This window comes from Archocentrus centrarchus, chromosome 5 (genome assembly GCF_007364275.1).
Source record: "Archocentrus centrarchus isolate MPI-CPG fArcCen1 chromosome 5, fArcCen1, whole genome shotgun sequence".
In the NCBI taxonomy this organism is placed as follows: Eukaryota; Metazoa; Chordata; class Actinopteri; order Cichliformes; family Cichlidae; genus Archocentrus; species Archocentrus centrarchus.
Window position 1 is genome coordinate 16108349 of NC_044350.1, and position 21943 is coordinate 16130291.

General features: G+C 41.6%; 3 protein-coding genes across 5 annotated transcripts; 2 read left to right on the forward strand and 1 right to left on the reverse strand.

The window, feature by feature from the left end:
* Positions 1-540: 540 nt before the first annotated feature.
* zc3h10 (zinc finger CCCH-type containing 10) lies at positions 541-4617 on the reverse strand. 2 transcript variants are annotated; one of them, XM_030730496.1, is made up of 4 exons: positions 4480-4617; positions 4302-4389; positions 2626-3834; positions 541-1576 (listed from the first exon to the last, which is right to left on the reverse strand). In XM_030730496.1, exons 3-4 carry the CDS (start codon positions 3769-3771, stop codon positions 1064-1066), a joined length of 1659 nt encoding a protein of 552 aa, XP_030586356.1. In that variant the 5' UTR covers positions 3772-3834; positions 4302-4389; positions 4480-4617; the 3' UTR covers positions 541-1063. The 2 variants fall into 2 exon arrangements, with proteins under 2 accessions (XP_030586356.1, XP_030586355.1); XM_030730495.1 differs by having other exon boundaries at positions 4302-4486.
* Positions 4618-4624: 7 nt separating this feature from the next.
* LOC115781010 (dnaJ homolog subfamily B member 9-like) lies at positions 4625-6405 on the forward strand. Its single transcript, XM_030730497.1, has 2 exons — positions 4625-5102; positions 5984-6405. The coding sequence occupies exons 1-2, from the start codon at positions 4811-4813 to the stop codon at positions 6271-6273; spliced, it is 582 nt and encodes a 193-aa protein (XP_030586357.1). The 5' UTR covers positions 4625-4810; the 3' UTR covers positions 6274-6405.
* A 205-nt stretch (positions 6406-6610) lies between these two features.
* LOC115780722 (sorting nexin-6) lies at positions 6611-12673 on the forward strand. Of its 2 annotated transcripts, none has more exons than XR_004019986.1 (14): positions 6611-6809; positions 7008-7118; positions 7199-7306; positions 9233-9293; positions 9434-9558; positions 10527-10610; positions 10691-10765; positions 10860-10890; positions 11112-11199; positions 11294-11333; positions 11417-11503; positions 11659-11748; positions 11898-11990; positions 12108-12189. XR_004019986.1 is itself a non-coding variant. In XM_030730088.1 (14 exons), the coding sequence occupies exons 1-14, from the start codon at positions 6804-6806 to the stop codon at positions 12243-12245; spliced, it is 1110 nt and encodes a 369-aa protein (XP_030585948.1). In that variant the 5' UTR covers positions 6611-6803; the 3' UTR covers positions 12246-12673. The 2 variants fall into 2 exon arrangements, 1 of the variants encoding a protein (XP_030585948.1); XM_030730088.1 differs by having other exon boundaries at positions 11925-11990; positions 12108-12673.
* Positions 12674-21943: the final 9270 nt, after the last annotated feature.

A 21943-nucleotide genomic window follows, 5' to 3' on the forward strand; every position in this document is an offset into this window, starting at 1 on the left:
GGTGAAATGGAGGCAGATGTGTGGAGGCTACTGCGGCAAGGAGGAGGCTGCCTTGCACCAGCTACCATGCCATTCCAAGCTTCTTTTTTCCCTGATGCCCAATTTGAAATTCAGCAGGACCACATCTACCTGCCAAAATGCATTGAGTTTCTGCAATGTCATTGGCTGACTAGACACAAAAAAATGGAAGAAGTCTAAATTTAAAAGCTGTACTGAGAATGCCTTGCAAAAAAAAAAAAAAAAAAATGTTTTGGCTGCATCCTTGTTGAGCATAAAGATATTTGCTTCTGAAGTAAATCAGGTTATTGTTTTGCATTGCACCAGGTAATCTGTATTCTGTGTTCAACCCTACTGGTGAAGTCAACACCAAATGCTCCAGTTTTTTTTTTTTTTTAAGAGCTGCATGGGTATGAGGTTACTGAAGAAACAGAGATTATGTTCTAGTTTACACAGTGGGACTCCTCCCAAACAAGAGCAATAGGATGTTAACATGAGGGAAGAAGGCAGACAGAAAACACAATTCACTGTTGAGTTGTTGTAATTCTTTTTTTGTTTCAAATGTGCAAAGTACCAAAGTTAATTTACACCAGAGCAACCCACAAAAATACAAATTGCTTCCAACATCTTCATGTCCTCACATGGACAATGCTGCAGTCTTGCAAAAATGGTTTATACACACACACACACACACACACACACACACACACACACACACACACACACACACACACACACACACACACACACACACACACGCGCTACAGACGACTTTAAGTCTGTTGCCATTTCTGGTGTGCGTGTATGAAAAGATCCCTTTGGTACAAAGACCTTTATCAGAGTTCACAGGTCAGTCAATGTGCAGAAAAAAAAACAAAGTTCAGATTTAGGGAAAGATAAGCGCTTATCCTGCCCCCTGCTGGAGGAAAATGTCTATCTCAAGTCTGTCACTGTTCAGATGCAAGTTGAGTCTCATACACAGAAAAAAAGACCATCTGTGTAAAAAAGAAAACCCAGTAAAGTACAGCTACAGTTCGATTCATGGGTACAACAGCCCTGCATTCATTCAGTGTGGCAGGGTTGTGATCCTCATGCTCTGACTTGCAATGGGGTAGGACACCATTGGGGTGGTGGCGTGACTCATGGTGATGCCAGGTAGAGGTTGCGTCATGGACACTGCCACCGGTGCCACAGATACGGCCACCGGAGCCATAGAAACAGGAGGTGCCATTCCTTGGGCGATGGTCTGTGCGAGGGCAGCTGAGAGGGGCGTTATTTCAGGATTGAGGTGTGGCGGAGGAGCAGTGGGTGGGGCTGCATTGGTTGGAGGTGCTGAAGGGGCACCGGTGGGTGCTACCAGGTCTTGCTGGGTGACAGGCCGAGCCTGTAATCCAGCGCTGCTCAAGGTGGTGTGAGTCTGAGCGATGCTGTGGTTGTAGGAACTGACTGAACCTACAGGAGGCGCCAGACTCTGCTCAGTGGGTGCAGGAGTTGAAGACAGTGTCATCACTTTGGCCTGGCTTCGGAATTGAGCGTTCTGCTCCAGGAGAACCTCATTTGTGGCAATGAGATTGGAAACCTGAGGGAAAAAAAAAAAAAAAGCTTAGAATAAATATGCGCTGTACAGAAAGTACATGACAGAAAATGTGGAAACACTAAATATTTCAAGACACCAAGTAAACTGTTTCCATGTAACTAATCATGTCAGATTTGCACAAAGTCAGCTCTGTAGTCTTCTCAGAGTGTTTCTGTGTCCCATGATGTTACAGAATGTCTATTCCTTTATTAAATATTCCCCCGAAACATGCAGTGGGCCTTCTTGTCAGGTGACAGTGAAGGGAAAACAATTTTTCCCAGTCACTCCTTTGTAGCCATCTCCTCATTTTAACTCTTCAGTGACAAATTTGATATTTACTTTACAAACAAAATTAGTACAAGTACAAGCTGTCCCATTTTATTTAAAGTCTTGGGCTCCAATAGAGTAGTTTTACATGATTCCCTGTTCAAAATAATCCTTATTTATGTTACACTGAGCCTTGGTCCAGTTGTTTTAGCCATTCTAGCTCCTTTCCCTTTAAGTCCACCCTCCCAGCCCACAGGCAGAGCCTTTACAGCAGTCTGAACCCTCAGCTTTCGGGCCCTTAGGGATTACTTGCACATACACTGATTTCACAAAAATGTGCTGTTAGTGTCGTTCTGAAGGAAGAAGCAGTACCTAAAATCAATTACTGATGTTCTGGATGATCCTTTGTTTGCATCAGCAAAGTCTGTAAATCGGCTCAATTATAACCACAAGAAAATGAAGTCCTTTTTCACAAACTATTTTCACTATGTATTTAAATTTCAATTGTAAAATGTTGATGTAAACTGTATTGATGAATGGGATGTTAATAAGTCTGTCAAAGACACCTAATCACACTTATAACTTCTCTGGGACAAATGCTCAGGTGGATTTTTGGATGCACTGCTGACATGCTGCTCTGCTTGATTCGCTGTCATCGTTCCAGGATGTTTTGTCAAGTCCCTCGATAAAGTTTCTGTTTGTGATTTAGCATTGCCATTTTTATATCTCAGTATTAAAGTGACTGAAGCTATCTACATCTGGCATCATATGATTCTTATACCAACCTGTTTCTTTAACTCTTCCACTCTCTTCCTAAGCAGGGAATTTTCTTCCTCTAGGAATCTGTACTCCAGAGGACGAGGTGGCAAGGTGGCTTGAACTCCCAACTCGTAGTGCCCACCTCCGCTCCCATCTGTCAGACGCAGCCCCTCCAACCGCCGCCTCTTAAGCTGTAGAGTGGTGTGGTCCATAGAGGTCTCCAAGGAACCCGCATCAAACAGACTGCTCTCAATCAGAGGGTCATACATTGAGCATGTGTTCCTCTCATAGCGTCGCTGTCCTGATGAACTTATGGACAGACAACCACTCATCCCACCTCCACCTACTCCCCCAAAACCTGAGATACCTGGATCTCTGCAACCACCTAATCCGGGACAGCCGGTCCCCATTATATTTCCTCCACCCCCAGCCCCACCTCCCACAAGTCCTTGCATTCCTCCACAGGCACCTCCTCCTCCACCTATTCCTCCTCCAGCATTCACCATTCCACTGACACCCGGCCCCATAACGCCACCCACACCAACCCTGGATGGTTCGTATTCACAGTCTTTTTTGACATGGCGAAATTTACATTTGTTGCCCCTCTGGCACTCTCCCTTCAGGAAGTCTCTGCAGATGGGAACCTCACCGCGGCTATGGGGGAGATCCATGGGAGACAGGCCCAGCCGTGCTGCAACTTTCCCTCTTAGTCTGAGAGGCAGTTCTCCTGTCTTCTTGTAATAGTCCTCATCCTCTTTAGATCCATGGACAAAGCGGCAGTTGGAACGCATACACTCCTTATTCTGATGGTCATGACAAAAGATGAACTCATTCTTCTGCACTCCCAAATCTGGCACCTCGTTGAAGTCCGGGTGTCTGAAGCGGCAGCGCTTCCCTCTCTTGCAGACATTGCGTATGAAGTCCCTGCAGACGCCGTCCAAGGCCAGTCCCGCACCTTGTCCTCCGCTGTTCCCACAACTGTTGCCGTTTCCGAGTGCTCCTCCTCCACCCATGCCCCCAGAACCTGAGACGTTTCCTCCAACACTACTTCCGGATCCTCCTCTGCCCTCTGCTGCACCCCCTGTCAAACCAGACCCAGGTCCCCCTTCTTCACCCAGACTACCACCGCTCCCACCACCACCTGACAGGTAGGAACTATCCCGGTCAGGCATGGCGCTCGGCCCAGCTCAAGGAGAAAGGAGCACTCATGTGTATTTGGGAATGGCAGACGTGACCTGGCAAACATTCACATACACAGGTCAAGTAGTCAATAACTGTTTCTTTCTACTGTCTACATAATGCAATTGACTGTTTTAACTACCTGCTAGACAAAAAACACAAACCCAACATGAGATATTGTTTTTAGAATTAAAAAAGGGATATGAATATCGCCATGAAACACAACAGGACATGGGTAAATTTATATTATTATAAGGTTAGGGATGAAATTTAGCACGTGATAGCACCTCGTAAACAATAAATAGCACCGCTTCTGCTTACATTTAAACATGAACAGCAGCTGGTTCTTTGGTAAAACACTGCTAAACACCAGTCAGATTGAAAGCAACGGATTTCTGCCAGTAAATAAAACACAGTTTGTCGTATCATATTCCAGAATAAAGAAGCCTACAATGGTGCTACGAGCCCGTCGCTCCCACTCGGTAGCTAACAGCTAACTGGCTAAAAGCTACTGTAGTCTTACCAAATCGAAGCCGGAAGCAGGATCCAGAGAACAGCTGAACGGCTCCCATGAAGAAACACCTTCCTCTAAATGTCTACAGACGTTGCTGCTAACAAAAGCAAAGAGGCTTACGTTATTTTTAGCAATTCCTCAAGGCCCTGATGGTGTTTACCACATTTCTTCATGCATCTTTTAATACCAACGAAGAAGAGCACCGGCGTCTTCCTCTCTTTTCACGAATTGGGGGCTCCTGCCCTCTAGTGGTGGAAATGCTGAACTATCATTACGCGTTCACAGTTTGTTCGCTTCAGAGCCTGTGGACGAGGTCACGTTTACTTTCATGCCCCTATATCACAGTTTCTGTAGGCAGTTCCATCGAAATAGTCGTGAATACACCAAACTCTGCTTCTTTGGGGTCACCAGCAGAACCACGCTAGGTGCTGACGTGGAGGCCACACGGCCTTGCGTGCATATGAAAATGAGCTGTTAAACCGCAAGTTCACTGCACTTCGAGATAAACTGTTGTGCAAATGATGAGTACTATTTTGAGTTCCTCACTCTCTGCCCGAGCTCTCCTCAACATGGCAGCGCAAGGTGTTTCCTGCTGGCTGCGACCCCACATGCTGCTGCTGCTGATTTGTTTATCTGAAGCCCTGTCTGCTGCCCCAGAGATAAACAGAGACTACTATGACACTCTTCACGTTAAGCCCACAGCCACGGACCGCGAGATTAAGAAGTCGTTTCGAAAACTGGCCGTGAAGTACCACCCCGACAAAAACAAGAGCGCAGATGCGGAGAGCACCTTCAGGGAGATTGCAGAAGGTAAAGGATGCCTCTTCCAACACTCAAACTTTTTAATTGTCTACTTTAAATTAGTGAGTTTTTTTTTTTTTGCAAACTACAAATTACTTCACTCTGGAAGATGAACTGCAGCAAAACGACCCTAAGGAGAAGTAACTAGAAAACAGTTCAATATTAAAAGGAAATGTGATATAACAGCAAAACATACCAGCAAAACTTGTCCTCTTGTTAGGTTTTACATAAACCAAACAAATAATAATAATTAAAAAAATGCTCTTCATCGTGGTAAAAGTGCATAAAAAAGGTCAGTATTTGTTTTATATATAATTCCCATCAGACAGGCCCTTTAAGGAACTACAGTCCAGGTGTGTTAGGCAATTGTAAATCTTATTAAATAGCATGCAAGAACTTCTATGAATAATTGGTTATTTTTTTGGAGCTTTATTAATCATGCAGCGTCACCGTTGGACCTGCACTTCTGCTTTGTTAACACACAGCTGAATGCACACAGCAAACTGTGCTTTCACGGAGGTGCTCACACCCGCTGAGGGTCAGTTAATCTAATGCATTTGACTGGCAGCGCCAGGCTGCTACTTACCCTCTATGGCAACAGTAAGGGTGCGCTTAGTTTTTCACAGAACTGCTTCTTCATTTTAGTTCAGTTTTTGTTAAATAAATAATAACATGACAACATGTGTTGTAGTTTATCTGAGTTTGTATTTAATGAATTTTAAGACTTACTAAGGACCAGATTATTTTTAGTATGTCCTGATATGTAAAACATAAGAACCGAGGGCGTATTCTCTTTTTTTTTTAAAACCATAACTGTAATGAACTTACCTGAGTGCGCTTTCATTACAAAGTCAAGGTTTGCCCTTTTTTCTCTAATTCTCGTCCCCAAGCCTACAGAGTCCTCTCAAACAAGGAGCAAAGGAGGCTGTATGACCGTGTGGGCCATAAAGCTTTCCTAAAAAATGAGGACCCAGTTGACTCTGAGGATGACGATCAGGCAAGCTTCCACTTCAGCTTCCCAGACTTCTTCCATGACTTTGATGATAGTCCCTTTGGTGGAGAGTGGAGATTTCACCAGGAAGAGGAGGATGGTCATTATGGACAGTACAGTTTTGAGAGGCAAAGATTTAGCTTTTACTTTGGGGATGCAGATGATTATGAAGACGAGTACTACTTCTGAAAGCTTTTCCTGTACTTGGAATGACTGTTATGTTTGGATGTGTTTTCTTTTATTGATAATAAAGGATCCAGTGCAAAATGTGCTCTCAGTATCTGTTTCTTGTATTCATTATGTAAAAACATCACCTAAATAGACCCTTTGAACCTGTTTACGCTCCTTTTTATTGCACCATGTATAAATTCAGTAGCTGTGAGGTTGTAAAGCTGACTGCTAGATAACCGACTGAGCCTTTATGTCACTTTTCCTGTGTGGGTGTGCCGAAAGTCCAGAGTTCCTGACTAACAAACCATTTACTCATCTTTTTTCCCCTGCACCAGCACTTTAGATTTGGCATTGTTTTATTCCGTGTCTCCTGGGACCATTGTGCACTTTGACCCAAAGGATATCCTGTGCATTCTCAACACTTTGAGCTTGAGCGCACTGAAGGCAACAGGCAAAAGATCTTTCCAGTTTTATGAACGTGTATCGAGCTAAAAGGACAAACCTCGACGGCAGATAAAAGGCAGACTGGTCATTTTTAAACGCTGACAATGATGGTAAGTGCGCCTGCAGAGTTTGTAGTTCCTGAAAGCGTCTGAGTGTCATGTGACAGGCTTTTACTCCTGGCAGACGTTTATAAGTACAGTGTGTGCACAATGAAGTTTTGCCGTCCCTTGAAATTTAGTTTGCGTGTGAATGTGAATTAAATCTCAGCTCGCTCTGAGGACATTTGATTGCATCATTTTTAATTGCAGGAAGAAGTGAAAGAAGCGGCTTCTGTTCTAAGTGTCCATGACGACAGCATCAAAGTTTCAGAGGTGCTGAACGATGGGGACACGCTCACCTTCATCATCATATCTCAAAAGGTGACACTCATTTAACGGTCATCTGTTTAGCAACAAATAGCCTGACTCTGACTGCTTGTTGTCTCCGATTTCTGTTGCAGCTCTCTGGTACAGGCGAGTACCATGTGGACCGGACCTATGAGGATTTTGAATGGCTGCAGCAGCATTTGTTCTCTCAGGAGGATGTGCCAGGGATACCGGGAGTCATAGTCAGTACTTTCTTTCATCTGTGCCAATCCCTCATTTTATTCTTTAACATAGTTCACATGTGCTTGTTTGACAATAGCAGGCCAAGAAGATCAGGATTAGAGTATGAGGGTTTTTTTTTTAACTGCTTGCCGTACTGTCACTAATGTTGAATTGGGCATGCTCAGTAATATAATGGAACTGCCTATTTTGTACATACAGCATGTGATAGCTTGAAACCACAAGGTGTTATACAACTGAGAACATCTCAGATCAGTTCATTTTATCCACTGACTCAGTTGCTGAAACAGTCATGGTAAAAATAAAGTACACCCCCTTTCATTTCTAGGATTTACATATCAGGATTTAATTATCCTGCCCTTAGCAAGTCTTACAATTAGGCAAATACAGCTTCAGAAGAACAACAACACATGACAAATTAGAGTGTCATTATTTATTTACCAGCAGCTTACCTAAAATGCACAGGTCCTGTGTCTGCAAAACAAGCTTAAATCATCACCCCTCCATCACTGTGCTGACAGTTGGTGTGAGGTGTTTGTGCTGTGTTTGGTTTTCTTCAAACATGGTGCTGTGCATCAGGGCCAAACTCCTCTGCTTTGGTCATGTCTGTCCAAAGGACGTTGTTCCAGAAGTGTTGTGATTTGTTCAGGTGCAACTTTGCAAACCTAAGCTGAGTGAGAAAAAGCTTTCTCCTGGCAGCCCTTCCAAACAAGCCATGCGTGTTCAGTCTTTTTTCTAATTGTGCTGTCATGAACTTGAACATTTAACGTGCTAACTGAGGCCTGTAGAGTCTGAAATGAAGCTCTTGGGGTTTTTTTTTTTTTTGCAGTTTTTCTGAGCACTGTTAGTGGTCTGTCCCGGTGAGAGAATTTGCTGGGATGTCCTCTCCTGCAAACACTGGCAGATGTCTTGAACTTGTGAATAATCCTTCTCACAGTAAAACGACATACTTCAAAATTCTCATGAAGCCTTCCCGCATTGACCAGAAACAGCATCTGCTTTTCTGAGACGTGTGCTCATGTCTTTCCTCCTTGGCACACAACACACACCTGAATGCTCCAGATCAGCAAAACCTCTGCTTTTATAGACACACTCACACCTACTGATTAGCAACACCTCTAATCCCTTATTACGTTTTACCACAAAAAACAAATGTCACTTTTATTGATAAACGGGCTCTAACAGAGGTAAAAATCCAACATTACCTAAACATGTGGTCTGCATTGCATGAAACTGGGATAAAGTGAATATCTGTGAAGTAGTTTTACCTAAATCTTTGTGGCTAAATTGATGTAAAACCCCCAAAATGCAGCAACTCCACCAGACCCCCAAACACTGGCTAAGTAAGAAAAACAGGAACACAACACAACAGCTAAATAAATGATGACACAGTGTAATATGTCATATATTGTTGTTGTTTATTTGAGGTTGTGTTTAAATCCTTTTAAAGCCTCGTAAGGAGCAGATGATTTTTAATTATGTCCTGATATGTAAAGAATGTAGAGAGTGTGCTTTCTTTTTGCCATGACTGTACATATTTTGTTGTCTAAAATCCTTCCTGCGTTTCCTTCCTGTGTCCTCCTTTTCTTTGTAATCAGCTGGTTTTATCACTGCTATTTTTGTCAGCTGCCCCAGTACTGCAGCCAATTAAGTAAACACTGTAGGGACCACTTGCATTTTTTTTTTTTTTTTTATCAAAGAAACTCAACAGTACACCATCTTCTTCTTAGTATGACAGGATGTGTAGATTTACTTTGTAATTATTACACAAAGCACATATTGTGTAATATCTGATATGCATACCATAATCCACATAAGCACAGAAAAACCTTTAAAATACATGAAACTCTCCCAAGCTTGTATTTTAACTAACTTTTTAAGGGGAAAATAATAAAATAAAATAATGTAATATTATGGTCTTTTTCAAGTTCCCACCTCTTCCTGCAAAGCCTCAAGTGAATGCATCTTCTAAGACTATAAAACAGCTTGGTGAGTACATCTGAAGACCGCCTCTGCACAAAATAATATTCAATTAAAAGTAAAGACAAGTGAACATTTTACAGTTCTGCTGCACAGTGTCTAATGTGATGTGAAGTGGTGCAGTTAAAATGCTATTAGTCTCCTTGCAGGCTTCCTTGCTTTAGGAGAGTGGCAGCCGTACTGTAGAGCATTAGAAACGTTCCTGCGGCAGGTCGCTGCGCACAGCACACTCAGCAAAAATAAAGCTGTGGAGGTCTTTCTCACCAGCTCAGATGTAAGTGAACACAAACAGCTTTTTTTTTTTTACCAGCTTTCAGTTTTAGAGCTAGAATTTCACATTAGAAGAGAGCGTAATGTGAAACCTTGTCACGAGAGCGACTGACAATAAATGGTTAAACTTTCACCAACAGTATTTTCATAAGATAGAGATCCCCGTGACAGTACTCAGTCATTCAGCTCCCAACATATGGCCCTCCAAATGACATGGTCTACAGGAAAATAACTTTTGAGAGGATGAGAGTTTTTGTCTGTTGATGAATTCAGATGGGTCTTTTCTGCTTGTGAGATGAACAGCAGGTATTGCATTGTATATATAATAAGAAGTGCTGTATAAATGTGTGCGTGTGAGCCGGTCAGTGTGGCTCGTAGTGTAAAGTGTTTTGAGTGGTTTGTGAGTAGAAACGTGCCAAACAAATGCAGTTAATTTAACATCCATCCATGCATTTTCTTATATGCTTATCCATCTTTGGCCTGATGGGTATAATATAATAACAGGTAGACTGTGCAAAAGTCTCGAGCCACCCCTCTTTCTTTATATTGTGCTTGGAAAACAGGAACTTGGTGCAGTGATTTACTGAAATGTTTAAACATGCATGAAAATACTGTATATAAAGCAACAACATAATTTGTACATTTCTAATGAGGCCGAGACTTCTGCACAGTACTGTATATACAGAGTCAGACACATACATGAGTGCATTACACTCATGTTGTGTGTGTTGTGCGTGTTGATGATGATATGTTTGATATCCTGAGTATGTTTCCTGTGTGTCTGATTCTGGCAAAACATGTATTTTATTAAGCATTACTTACTTTTTTTTTTACCAGCATAGTTTAAGAGATATTTGAAAAAGGTGTGTGTTTGTGTGATCCCGTGTATAACAAAATGACATTTGCTCTGATGTGTTATGATATCCTGTGTCATGTTAAATGGTTTAAGCTTATTTATGTCCTCATGTTCAGCCTCCAGGCAGACAGAAAGTAAGGAAGAACATTTTCAACAGACTGAGTCACGCTGTGGAAGAGATGAGGAAAGAAGGCCATAAGGTACACATTTGGGACTCGTATATAGGCAGAATGTGTCCAGAGAATGTGGGGGGTTAATGCTGTTATCAACGTGTCTGCAGGATGTGGATGAGTTCTTTCAGAATGAGCGGGATCGTAACCTCGTTCTCACCGGCTGTACCAAGACCGCAGCCGAGGTGAGACGGTCACTGGCTGCTTCTTTGTCTGTATATTCGTCGTCCCCGTCTCCTTTTCTCAGATTGATTTCCAAACCTTCCCTCCTTCTTGCAGAAATTCCTGGATGTGGTGGTGACAGAGCAAAGTAAGAAATCAGCTGCGTTCATAAAATCTGCTTTTTATTGAAGTTTGAAAGCACAGAAGAAGAATTTGTCTTTTGATGTTATTCGAGATTTGCCTGTGTCCCGATTCTACAGCTGATAATTACGGGGTTATGTACATGTGTTTTTTTAATGTTCATCTGTAGTACAGCATTAGCTGAATTGATCCCAGTATTAGAGTGCTGCATGTTCTGTGTGCTTGCAGAAATAGCAGTGGCCTGTGGGCACTTCTCAACTGCTCTGCATCTCTGTGTGGAACCAGGGGAGGATCCTGACAAGCAGGCTTTCTCTAGGTAAAAAAAACAAAAGGGAAATGCATCTGAACACTTGATATAAAATTAGATAAATTAATATAAATATAGTTGTTTTTGTTTTGTTTTTTTACAGGGTTTGTGTGAAATTATCAGAAGTGTTTGAATCCATAAAGGTAAATTGCTTGTCTTTTTTGTATAGATACATAGACAACAGTGCACCGTTGCTTTGCCACATGATGTGTTTGTGTGTGGGCAGAAAACTATGACGAGTGTTGCTGAGAACAATGTGAACACTCTCGGACTCGGCCTGGACCTCGAGTCACGTTATCAGGAGGCAGAACGGGTGTGTGTTCTAGTTCTGCAGTGTTTATGCTCTTCACATGTGTGCTGCCTTTCCATCTATATTGAATCTTGCCTTTCTGGTGCAATTTGGCACGTTCGAGTGAAGCCTGTGACTAAATTGTCCAGCGTGTAATATGAATATTATGTCCAATGAAGGAAATGCTCTTCAGGAGAACCTGCAAACTAGTGGAGTTAGAGAACGCCCGAAGGAACGCAGAGAAGGCAAAACCTGTAAAGAAGGCTGCCGTGAGTGTCTGCATTCATACATTAAAAGCACGAGTTACTCGATCAGATATGCATATTTTCTTTTAACCAGCAGGTGTCAGCAGCATATTGTTTGTGAGAGGAGAATATATTTGTTGTAAGCTCTCTGATATAAACTAAATATATAACAGTGATGGTGCGCTCTTCGTGCTCATCAGATGGAAGAAGTGAAGAAAGCAGCAGAGACTGAGTTTGAACACACTTCAGAAATGGCAAAGCAGGAGGTAAAAGATACAGCAGATAACTGGATTCCCCACTTTTCATGCGTCTCTCCACATTTTTCAGAATTCAGTCTGTTGCCATGCATTTACTGTATGTTTTAATATTCGTGTTTCTTCCAGATCGCACGTTTCCAGGGAGAGCGCGTGGAAATGCTGCGGCAGGCTCTGGTTGGTTGGTGTGAAAAGCAACTTCTTACAGCCAAAGAAAGTGCTGACCAGTTCAGCCAGCAGCTGGAAGTCTTTAGGGGAATGGCCTAGTGACCTCACTAGCACCCTCTCGATTTAGCATCCCCAGTAAATCTAATCATAGCACGGGACAACCCAAAGCTGTCCTTCACCCTGTTGTGCTGCATTCTGATGCTTTATTGAGCGTAAATAGGGAAATGTAAGCAACAGAGAAAGGGAGGCCCTGCTGCTAATCACACACACACATACACACACACATACTCTTACTGTCCCCCTCTCTCTCTTAAATCAATGCTCACCCCAATAAAATCCAGGTAGAAATTATTGTTTTGAGATTTTATCGGTGGGTTTCATCCACTGATAACACTGCTCTGTGGGCATGTGTGCGAGTCTTTATGCGCTCTATATTACAGTGCGGCGTTTGTGCTGAGAATGTATTGTGCTGCACTCCGGCCAGTACATCAGCCGGGGTCACACAGAATAAAGTGTGATGAATTGATTCCCAAAGTACCTGCTTGCCTCTGTGTGTGTTTCTTACTCCTGGATCATTAATCAGTTGGTTTGAGTCCTTCTGCAAGGACGTGGCAGCAAGGACAGTCTGTGCTGGCTTTTTGTTTGGCTTTTGAGACGATTCTGGCTGTTTAAATATCTTCTCATATGACTGAAACCTTTTGTGAGGTTTGGCATGAAACTATGATACACACAGATTAAGATTTCCCAACATAGTCTCAATGTCACTTTTCCTTTCTCCACTGCTGTGGCCTGTAGGTTCACGTCTCAACACTGCTGTGTTTCTCTTCTTGTTCTGGCCCGTGATCTCTCCTTTGGCAGAATTGGGATGAGTGGAATGAGTCAGAAATAGAAAGATGACTGTCCTCTTAATTAGAGAGATTTAGCTAATTCGACAACAAAGGAATTAAAGGAAGGGAAAGGCGGTGCTAAAAGTCTGTTTTCATTCCACCCAAACAGAGTGAAATGAATCATTTGGGGAATCATTTAGTGTTGTTGTGGCTTACAGTGAAAGACTGCCTGCTCTTTAGAGGCATTAGAGGCCATGTTTTCCTCCCCTTGTGATACATTTCCCTGATGGTCTTACAACCGGTCATCATTTTAGATTGCACCCTCATAATTACTGCTCTTCCTCCGCCTCAGGTGGATGACAATGCTTACAAATAACAAGTGCTCTTAAGGTGCATGCCTCATGTTTAAATACATCCACCGCAGTGCCTTTTTGAGGTTGTGCTCTGAGCTAAATGCTAACATTACAGAAGTCTCTTGAGAATCTATTTATGTGTGGGATCTCATTTACAAGAAACGCTGACGTGCTCATGTAAACCACTGCAGCGTTTGTCATTTTAGTTCTGCGTGTAACCTTGTTCATATTTTCTACAGTTAACTGATCCTACTGCAAACCAAACAACGGTCCAGCATTCACCCTCCAATCAGCATGGAGGTCAGTACTAATATTCCAGGCTGGGCTTTTTCACAGCAGCCACTTTGCCATTAAATAACAGGTAAACACAGGTGCTGCACATTTCATTGGGTACAGAGCATTAAATTTATGTGCTATGAAACAGCTGTGTTTACCAGTTGTTACTTGTGAAAAAGATCTGCAGCAGTCCATCCAGTTCTCGGACACGTCACTGTTCAACCTGCTGCTGGGACTACAGGAAAAGGCGGGGATCAATACACTTGTGCAATTATGAGTGTTATTCCTGAGAGTTATTCCTGGCAATCTGTCCATGTGACTGTAAGATATTTCACTTGAAAGCACAAATGTAGACCCCAGCTTCACGCTACATGTAGCATTCAATTCAGTTATTAAAATGTGAGATTTCTCACGGGACAAATGTAAAAATTTGATCTGTCATGAATGTCTGTGGCAATCCATCAAATCCATCAGATGCTTCAGCATGAACATTAGTGGGAGACTGACAGACAAGTATTGCTGATGGACGTTCCGTAGGCCTGCTTAAATATATAAAATAAATTAATTGTTGCAACAAGAAATATTTACATGTCAAACATGCAATTTGAAACCATTATGTACACCATTAATTTTGTCATACTCTGCAAAAGTATCTCATGGGATGTTTATGGGAAAAGCAACATTTAGGCCAGTTTTACAGCAGCTCACCTCCAGGTCACTGCAACGTCAGTGTAAATTTTACACCCTTTTTAATGCTGTTGAGAGGACAATAAAAAGACATTAGTTCTGTGCACAGCACATTTATTGATCATTAAATCCAGCAGTTTCATCATTAAGGTTTTGCCCCGCATTTTTGTGGTTTATTGGTTTTAATGGAACACGGTAAATGGTAAATGTAAGAAGTTTATGGACCATTTCTATGACTTTTTAGGTTTTACTTCCATCTACCCAAGAAAAGCACAATGAAAATACAAACCAGTGCGATTTGTGGTGTGCGATGAAACAAATGCATTGTGCTGTGCTTACAGCACGCAGTTCAAATGGAAACGCCTGTGTATTTTTATACAGAATTCATCATTTTGTGACATTATACTTTGTGTTATTACTCATTATCTGTGATGCTTCCATCCCTGCTGCTTGTCACTAAAACCAGATGAATTTCACATCAGGGGAGCCTCATTTTTGGTGCTTTCATTCTGGTGCTGCACAGCTAACTAGCACATGGTGAGTGCACTCTCTCGCTCTCTCTCACACACACTCACACACACTCTAATGAGAGCTGTTCTAAACTGCTGAGAGCATGACCCAGATCAAGGACAGGGGGATCATGGCAACACTTTGTGTATGAAGTGTGTATGTGTGTGTGCCTGAATGTACTACCCCTTCAAAACATGCACTTGGAGCCGCTTTGCAAAAGTTGCTCATTACTGGTGGAAAGGCAGCATCAGGCATACCAGCCTGGTTTGAAAAGGACTGATTTGTCAAGCGCAAGAAGATGACAGTAGCTTGTCTGAATACTCAGCGTGACAAGGCATTATGACTCAACCATTCCCTTGAAACTACACTACACCAGGTTTATTCAGTGTTTACATAGGAGGTGTTTTAGTGTTGCTTGTGTATTCTTTGAATTGGTTTTGTTTTATTTTTATAATTGGTCAATTAAATTCAAAGCTTAACCATAAAATTAATGCATAATAAATTAATTGCTTTTTTTTTTTTTGCTACACCTTCTGCATGTGATGGCTATAATAGATCAGAAACTCTGTTTGTTTCTTCTTGACTTGTCCCTGGATTTCCCCAGATGGCTCTTTTCCATCTTCAAAGTCATCTTTGATATCTTTGAGACGGTCTAATTCCTGGTAACATAAAAGAACAAAATTTGATTACAGATGCTAATGTGAAAGTCTCTCCTTTTAAATCTTCCAGACAAGACTTGGCATTCCTACCAATTACACAGGGCTTGAAGTCAGAAAGAAGAAAACGCACTTTGAAAGCTTTAATCCTGTCTTGTCTTGCATGGTGCCCCTGTCATACGGTCCAAGGCTTGGCTGTGGTCTATCACAAATAAGTGAGCATTGTTGCAGCTCAGCTGAGTCAATCCAAGGTTGTTGGCACCTCATTAAATCTAATCACCGCCGTACACAGACTCATTAAAAGTTTGTAGGATGGAGAATGAAACAGGCGGAGAAGGAGAGAAAGAGACAAATGCCATAATGCAGATGCCACAGCCATCTGTAGTTTATACAGCTTCATAAGGCACATCCAATTCTGAATGCGTAGCACAGCACAGGGTAAATGTAGAACCCCTCAGCCCTATAATCAACCCTGATGGCAGCACTCCACCGATGATTTGGATAGTGCATAGTATATCAATTTCCCTCTCTTTGCAGTGCAAAGCATTAGACTTGCTAATTTAGTCCTTTTTTTTTTTTTTCTGTTCACTACTAAATGGATCCATAAATATTAATAGATTCACACTCCTCTCCTGGCTGCTTGTCATGCATTGTGGATGATGGTATGATATCGCTAATTAGGTTTGCAGAAATAATGTTAGCGGTGAAACTATGGACACGCTGACATGCTGAGGTGATGACATTTCTGCCATTTTAATGAATAGCAGAGCCCTTCTGAATACACTGTAACATGGAAAACACTAACAGGAGATGTGGGAAGGGGGACTGGAGCTGCCCATCCTTTGAATTTACACCATCATGATTTATTCATTCTTGGATAAAATAAAAGCACAGGAACACAACAAACATGTGATAATATTAACAAGACAGTGATGATGTTTTGCCGTGCAGAGGTACCGTATAATGATGCAGACCATTATACACACAATACAAATTCACCCATTAGAGTAAAATCAATGGTTCATCAATTTTTCCACCACAGCTTTGATCAGCTGTTAACTCCAAAGGTCATTTTTGTCACATGCCTTTAACACGTGGCCTTTTTTTGTTTGACATGTGGTTACTACAAAATCTATTGTAGTAACAGCTGTTAAAAAAAAAACAAAAAAAAAAAACTGGCTTCAGCAACACAGCTGAGCTCAAAGTATGTGAAAGGCTCGGTTGTTACGTTTTCTGTTTTCCACAACAAAATAATTTTTCACTGTCTGAGCAACTTTTATTCATTTCGTCTTTGCCACTGGAGCCGCACAGGATTCACAATTTTATTCAAGGACATCTGAGCGGGGCAATTCTTGCTGCCACTGGGGCTCAAACCACTTTGCGCCACAGCAGCTGAAGAACAGCCTCTCTGCTCACTCAGCCACCTTCATGTTCCAAACAAACATTCAAGGGCAAGGCAACCAGATGGAAAGTCATCAGCAGAACAGAGGTTTAACATCTGTTGCAGGGGTGTTTCCAAACCCGCTCCGGAGCTCAAGACGAGTTTCGTCTCACCTTTTCCCGCCATCGTTTCCTCTGATTCAGCCATGACAATGAGATGCAGACGGGATTGCGAATGCCCTCTGGATGCTGCTATTAAATTTCACTTTGAGATAATGCATGCTAAAGTCTCATTAAATCCCAGTCAGAGATAATGCATGGTAAACTCCCATTATGGTTTGATTAGAAGGCACGGGGCCTGCCATCCTGCTGATGGTGTTTTTAATCAAATCCTTCCTGCTGCAGAGCAAACGGGGCTAAGATGAGAAAATAACAAGGAAGAAAGCAAAACAAGCTGAGCAAGCAGTAACAATATACTTTTATGTTTCATATTATTTTCTGGCATTTAAGAGTCAGATTTTTTTTTCCTGCATGGCAGCAGAAATTATTAATAACTTTTGGAAATGAAACCAATAAGCAAGCAAACAGAGCAGCTGATCAGGTGAATGAATCTTTTCCGTTTGAGGGCTTTTAAATTATACTTTTTTTTTTTTTTACACTTGGTCAGCTTCATAGATGCATTAATGTTCAGTGACAGAGCGCCGATCATTTCACTAGCACTGTGTTATGCAAAACTCTTTGTTCATCCCGGCACAATACTCTGCAGTTACACAATATATTATGCACAATATGATTACATCATGTAGCTGCATGAATGTGTTTTACAACGGCCTCCCACGACTAGTCCTTCACTAAACTAAAAATCTGCATCTTACCCAACACACCACACATCAGCGCTGTCAGTAAAAACTGAGTAACTTTTGTGCGTGCATATGTGGATGGAAGGGGGAATGGGAGTACCACTATCTGCACCAGTAAAATCTGCGTGTGTGTGTGATCAGTTTTTAATTCTGTCAGAAAGCAAAAGAGGTTTAAGTAGTGACAAAGAGGTAAGGTTCTAGTATAATAATTCATTTCAAGGGCACAGAAGCTTGTGCCTTTGTTTCAGTTGTAAGTATATGTAAGAATATGCAGACTTTGTGTAGAATTTTACATGCTGGGAATTTCTAACTATTGTAGGCTGCATGTTTCACACAGATGGCACGGGGTTTTTAAAGTATTATCAAGAGGAGCGGAGAGGAGAGGAGCAGCTGCCTCTGTGCTTCCTGCTTGTTCAGACTCTGAGATCTGTCACTGCCTCCACCCGTATTACAGGAGTACACCCTGCTCAGCTAACTTGAATCAGGCTTATTAAAAATGCAATTATGACCCTATACAGAAATGAATCTCAAAATTTTTTAAATAGCTGAGTACAAAATGGAAGACAGATCGTTTTTTGGGTGCTTGTAATTAAAAAAGAAAGAAAAGAAATTGGAGGTTTCATTCTTACTTTAGTGAAGAACAAAAAATGATCGCATGCAAATAGTTGCAGATAATTTATAAACAGTACACACAGTACTGCACAGCAATGCAGTAATATTAAGGATGATGTCACTTTAAACCACCCATTAGGCACTGATTCCCATTAGGCATTAGGGAATTCATTAAGAACTGCAGTGCAATGCATGAACTTTCCTCTCATATACGCATTTCTTGTCCAGACAACATGCAAGCAACAAATCATACACTTACACAGTCATGTGAAGAAGAAAGTTTTCACAGAGCTCTCTGCAGTCCTGTGAAAAAACTAAGAACGCTCCATGAGTCAGTAGCTCGTTGAACCACCTTCATCATTTCCAGCATGACTTCATCAGTGTCCCACATTGTTGTGGAGGAATTTTGGCCCTTTTTTCCTTACAGTGTTGCTTCAGTTCATTGAGGTTGCATTGGGGTTGCAACACCTTCATTATTTTCTTTTTCAGCCATTCTGTCATAGATTTGCTGCTGTTCTTGGGATCATTGTCCTGTTGCATGACCCAATTTGGGTCAAGCTTTAGCTGACAGATGTCTTCACTTGACTCTAGAATACTCTGGTATACAGAGGAGTTCATGGTCGACTCAATGACTGCAAATTACCTAGGTTCTGTGGTGGCAAAACAAATTCAAATCATCACCCCTCCACTGCTGTATTTGACAGTTGGTATGAGGTGCTTGTGCTGATATGCTGCGTTTGGTTTTCACCAAACATGATGCTGTGCATTATGGTCAGACGTCTCCACTCCACTTTGATCTCATCTGTCCAAAGGACATTGCACTAGAAGTCTGGTACTTTATTCAGATGCAACTTTGTAAACCTGAGCTATGCTATCATGGTCTTTTTAGAAAGAAGAGACATTCTCCTGGCAGCCCTTCCAAATAGGTCATACTTGTTTAGTCTTTTTCTAATTGTACTGTCATGAACTTTTAACATTTAACATGGTACCTGAGGCCTGCAGAGTCTGAGATGTAGCTTTTGGGTTTTTTGCAGTTTCTCTGAGCATTGCAGGATCTGCCCTTGTGGTAAATCTTCTGGGATGTCTACTCCTGGAAAGATTGTGGCATTATATTAACACACCACTGAATGCTCCAGACCAGAAAAAAGCCAAAGAAACCCCCTCAGACATTCTACTTTTATAGAGGTGGTCATAATAATTCCTTAATTCCTATGAAAGCAGAAAGTGTGCACTTAGTTTATTGAGAGAAGAGAAAAAAATTGCATTGACAAGCAAAAGCCCTGCTGTGCCCCACTGAACAAGTCTTTGTTAAAATGTTAATCAAGACTACAGTAAAATAGCTCTTTGCCTAAGTCTGAACAGATCTAAAGATACAGCCTAATCCCATTAAATGTAGGAAGTTATACAGATGTCTAAGACCACAAGAATTAAATAGGCTTGAAGTCTGGATTTGAAAATCCCAAGTGGGGAACTTCTTTGAGAGCAGTTGAAAGTTGATGCCAAAAATGGGGTCAGGGTAAAGAAAGAGCTCCAGTTCATATCTCGAGGATTTTTTTCCTTAGAAACAATGAAACCTGACTACTGTGTTAAAAGGTAAAGATATGGCATTCCAATCTACTATTTCATATGTCACATTTACCCTTGCATGTAGGGGAAGACAATGCTAGGAATCAAAAGCTGCAGAAATAGTCAAAACATGTTTTTTTCATAAACATCAGGGCAAAAAAGGGATGGAGGGGGAAAAATCATTAAAATGGATTATGCACACATTAGCATTTAGCAAGCTTTACAAGCCATGCTGCTGTTTACTCTCCACCATAACACGTGTCTGCTGATGTACACATACAACTGACTGCTCTATCTCTGCCATGCTCTTGGTGTGAAGCAGCCAATTAGAGACTGATTGGGTGAAAATGAATAGCACGCGAGGAAGAGATGAGGGAAAATTGGAGAAGAGGTTGTTTGTAGTGGCAGCGGGAGGAGAAACGAGGAGAAAATGGGATATAAATTAAACAAAAGTACAGCAAAGGAAAAAGACCGACACTACTTGATGAAAAAGGGAAATTAATTGGACAATCTATAAAGAATCCAGATTTTTCTTTCCATGTGACAGTGGTGTTATTAATCAAAGTCAGATAGCTGAATGAATTATTCTCTGAGAGTGATAATAAATGATGAGGGAGAGTGTGTCCAGTCATGTCTGTGATGGGAATCACCCCTGCTCCACTCACAGTGAAGTTACTCATGGGAGCCATCATAACTACACCCACAAGCACAAAATAAATGATGACAGGTGTTTACTGTCACAGAGTACTGTACTGATGTATTATCAGCTGATGAATAATTAATGTTGTGTTCTTAGGGAAACACACACACACACACACACACACACACACACACACACACACACACACACACACACACACACACACACACACACACACACACACACACACACAGTTACATTTTCTTCCATTTAGACTTTCTGAAAAGGCAGATCTAATATATTTTCTGGAAGTGTAGTCCAATTGTCTAGAAAACAGTATAATTACTTCAGAGGATATTCTACCGAGAATCCTTTCAGGATAAAGTTTAATGCAACTTGCAGCATAATGCACCAGTGAGACCATCAAAGTCATCGACTTCATCCTCTTTAATAACAGCTACTTTCAGCTGCTCCCGTATTCACAAGTTACCCACCACAGCAGGTAACTCTGCATAGTTGATCTGACAGAGTTTCATGCTGGATGTCCTTCCAGCAGATTTGTGGCTCCTCCTGGGATTAAACCAGGGATCTTCCACTGGTTAAGGCAAATGTGTAGACCACCACATTATGGAGCCACTGTCAGAGCTCGAATGATGAGCTGCAGAAATGCACACAAAGCTCTCTAATCTGCTCTGTGTAACCAGTGATGAATATGAATGAGCATATGAATATAGATGAGAAAAAATAAATTCATATTAATGAAGGCTGTGCCTCTTCTCTCTGACTGATGGTGTGGGCACAGAGAGTGGAACCAATCAATCATCACAGAGGAGCCCCATGATTGGCAGGCAGGCCCTATTGCTCTTTTCAGCATATTACAAGACCACCTCAGGGTGTTTGCAAGTTTTTAAGTAAACATACATGTTCGAGTCCTTGAATGATGTAAAAGTCGTCAAAGATTCTCGGCTGCATTTCTGAAACATTATTTTGTGCGGAATAATCTGCAATCTGAGTAATTATTAAGCACTGCTTGTTGCTCTGGTTAATGTGAAAACAGACTGTAATGAATGCATCCACCCTGACAAACTAATGACATAACTGCAGCATGATTGTTGGGATTATAAATTAGATGCAAACCAAGTGCACAGTATTTTCCCTGATGATTTTTATTATCATTGTACTGATTAAATCAACTCCAGAGCTTAATGAGGCATTTCCATCAAATGGCAGATGCATTACAGGGTTAGGTCAGAGTTCAGAATTCTTTATTGGTCTAATGATTAGATTATACAATATCAGTGACAGTGGATGACACAAATTTGATCTTTTCTGCATCACAGACGCAGTTCCCTCAGCTTCAACTTCACTCTCAAATGAAAAACCTTTCGAAGGGTGAAGCCCCTCGGTGCTTCATTAAAAGGCTAATGCAG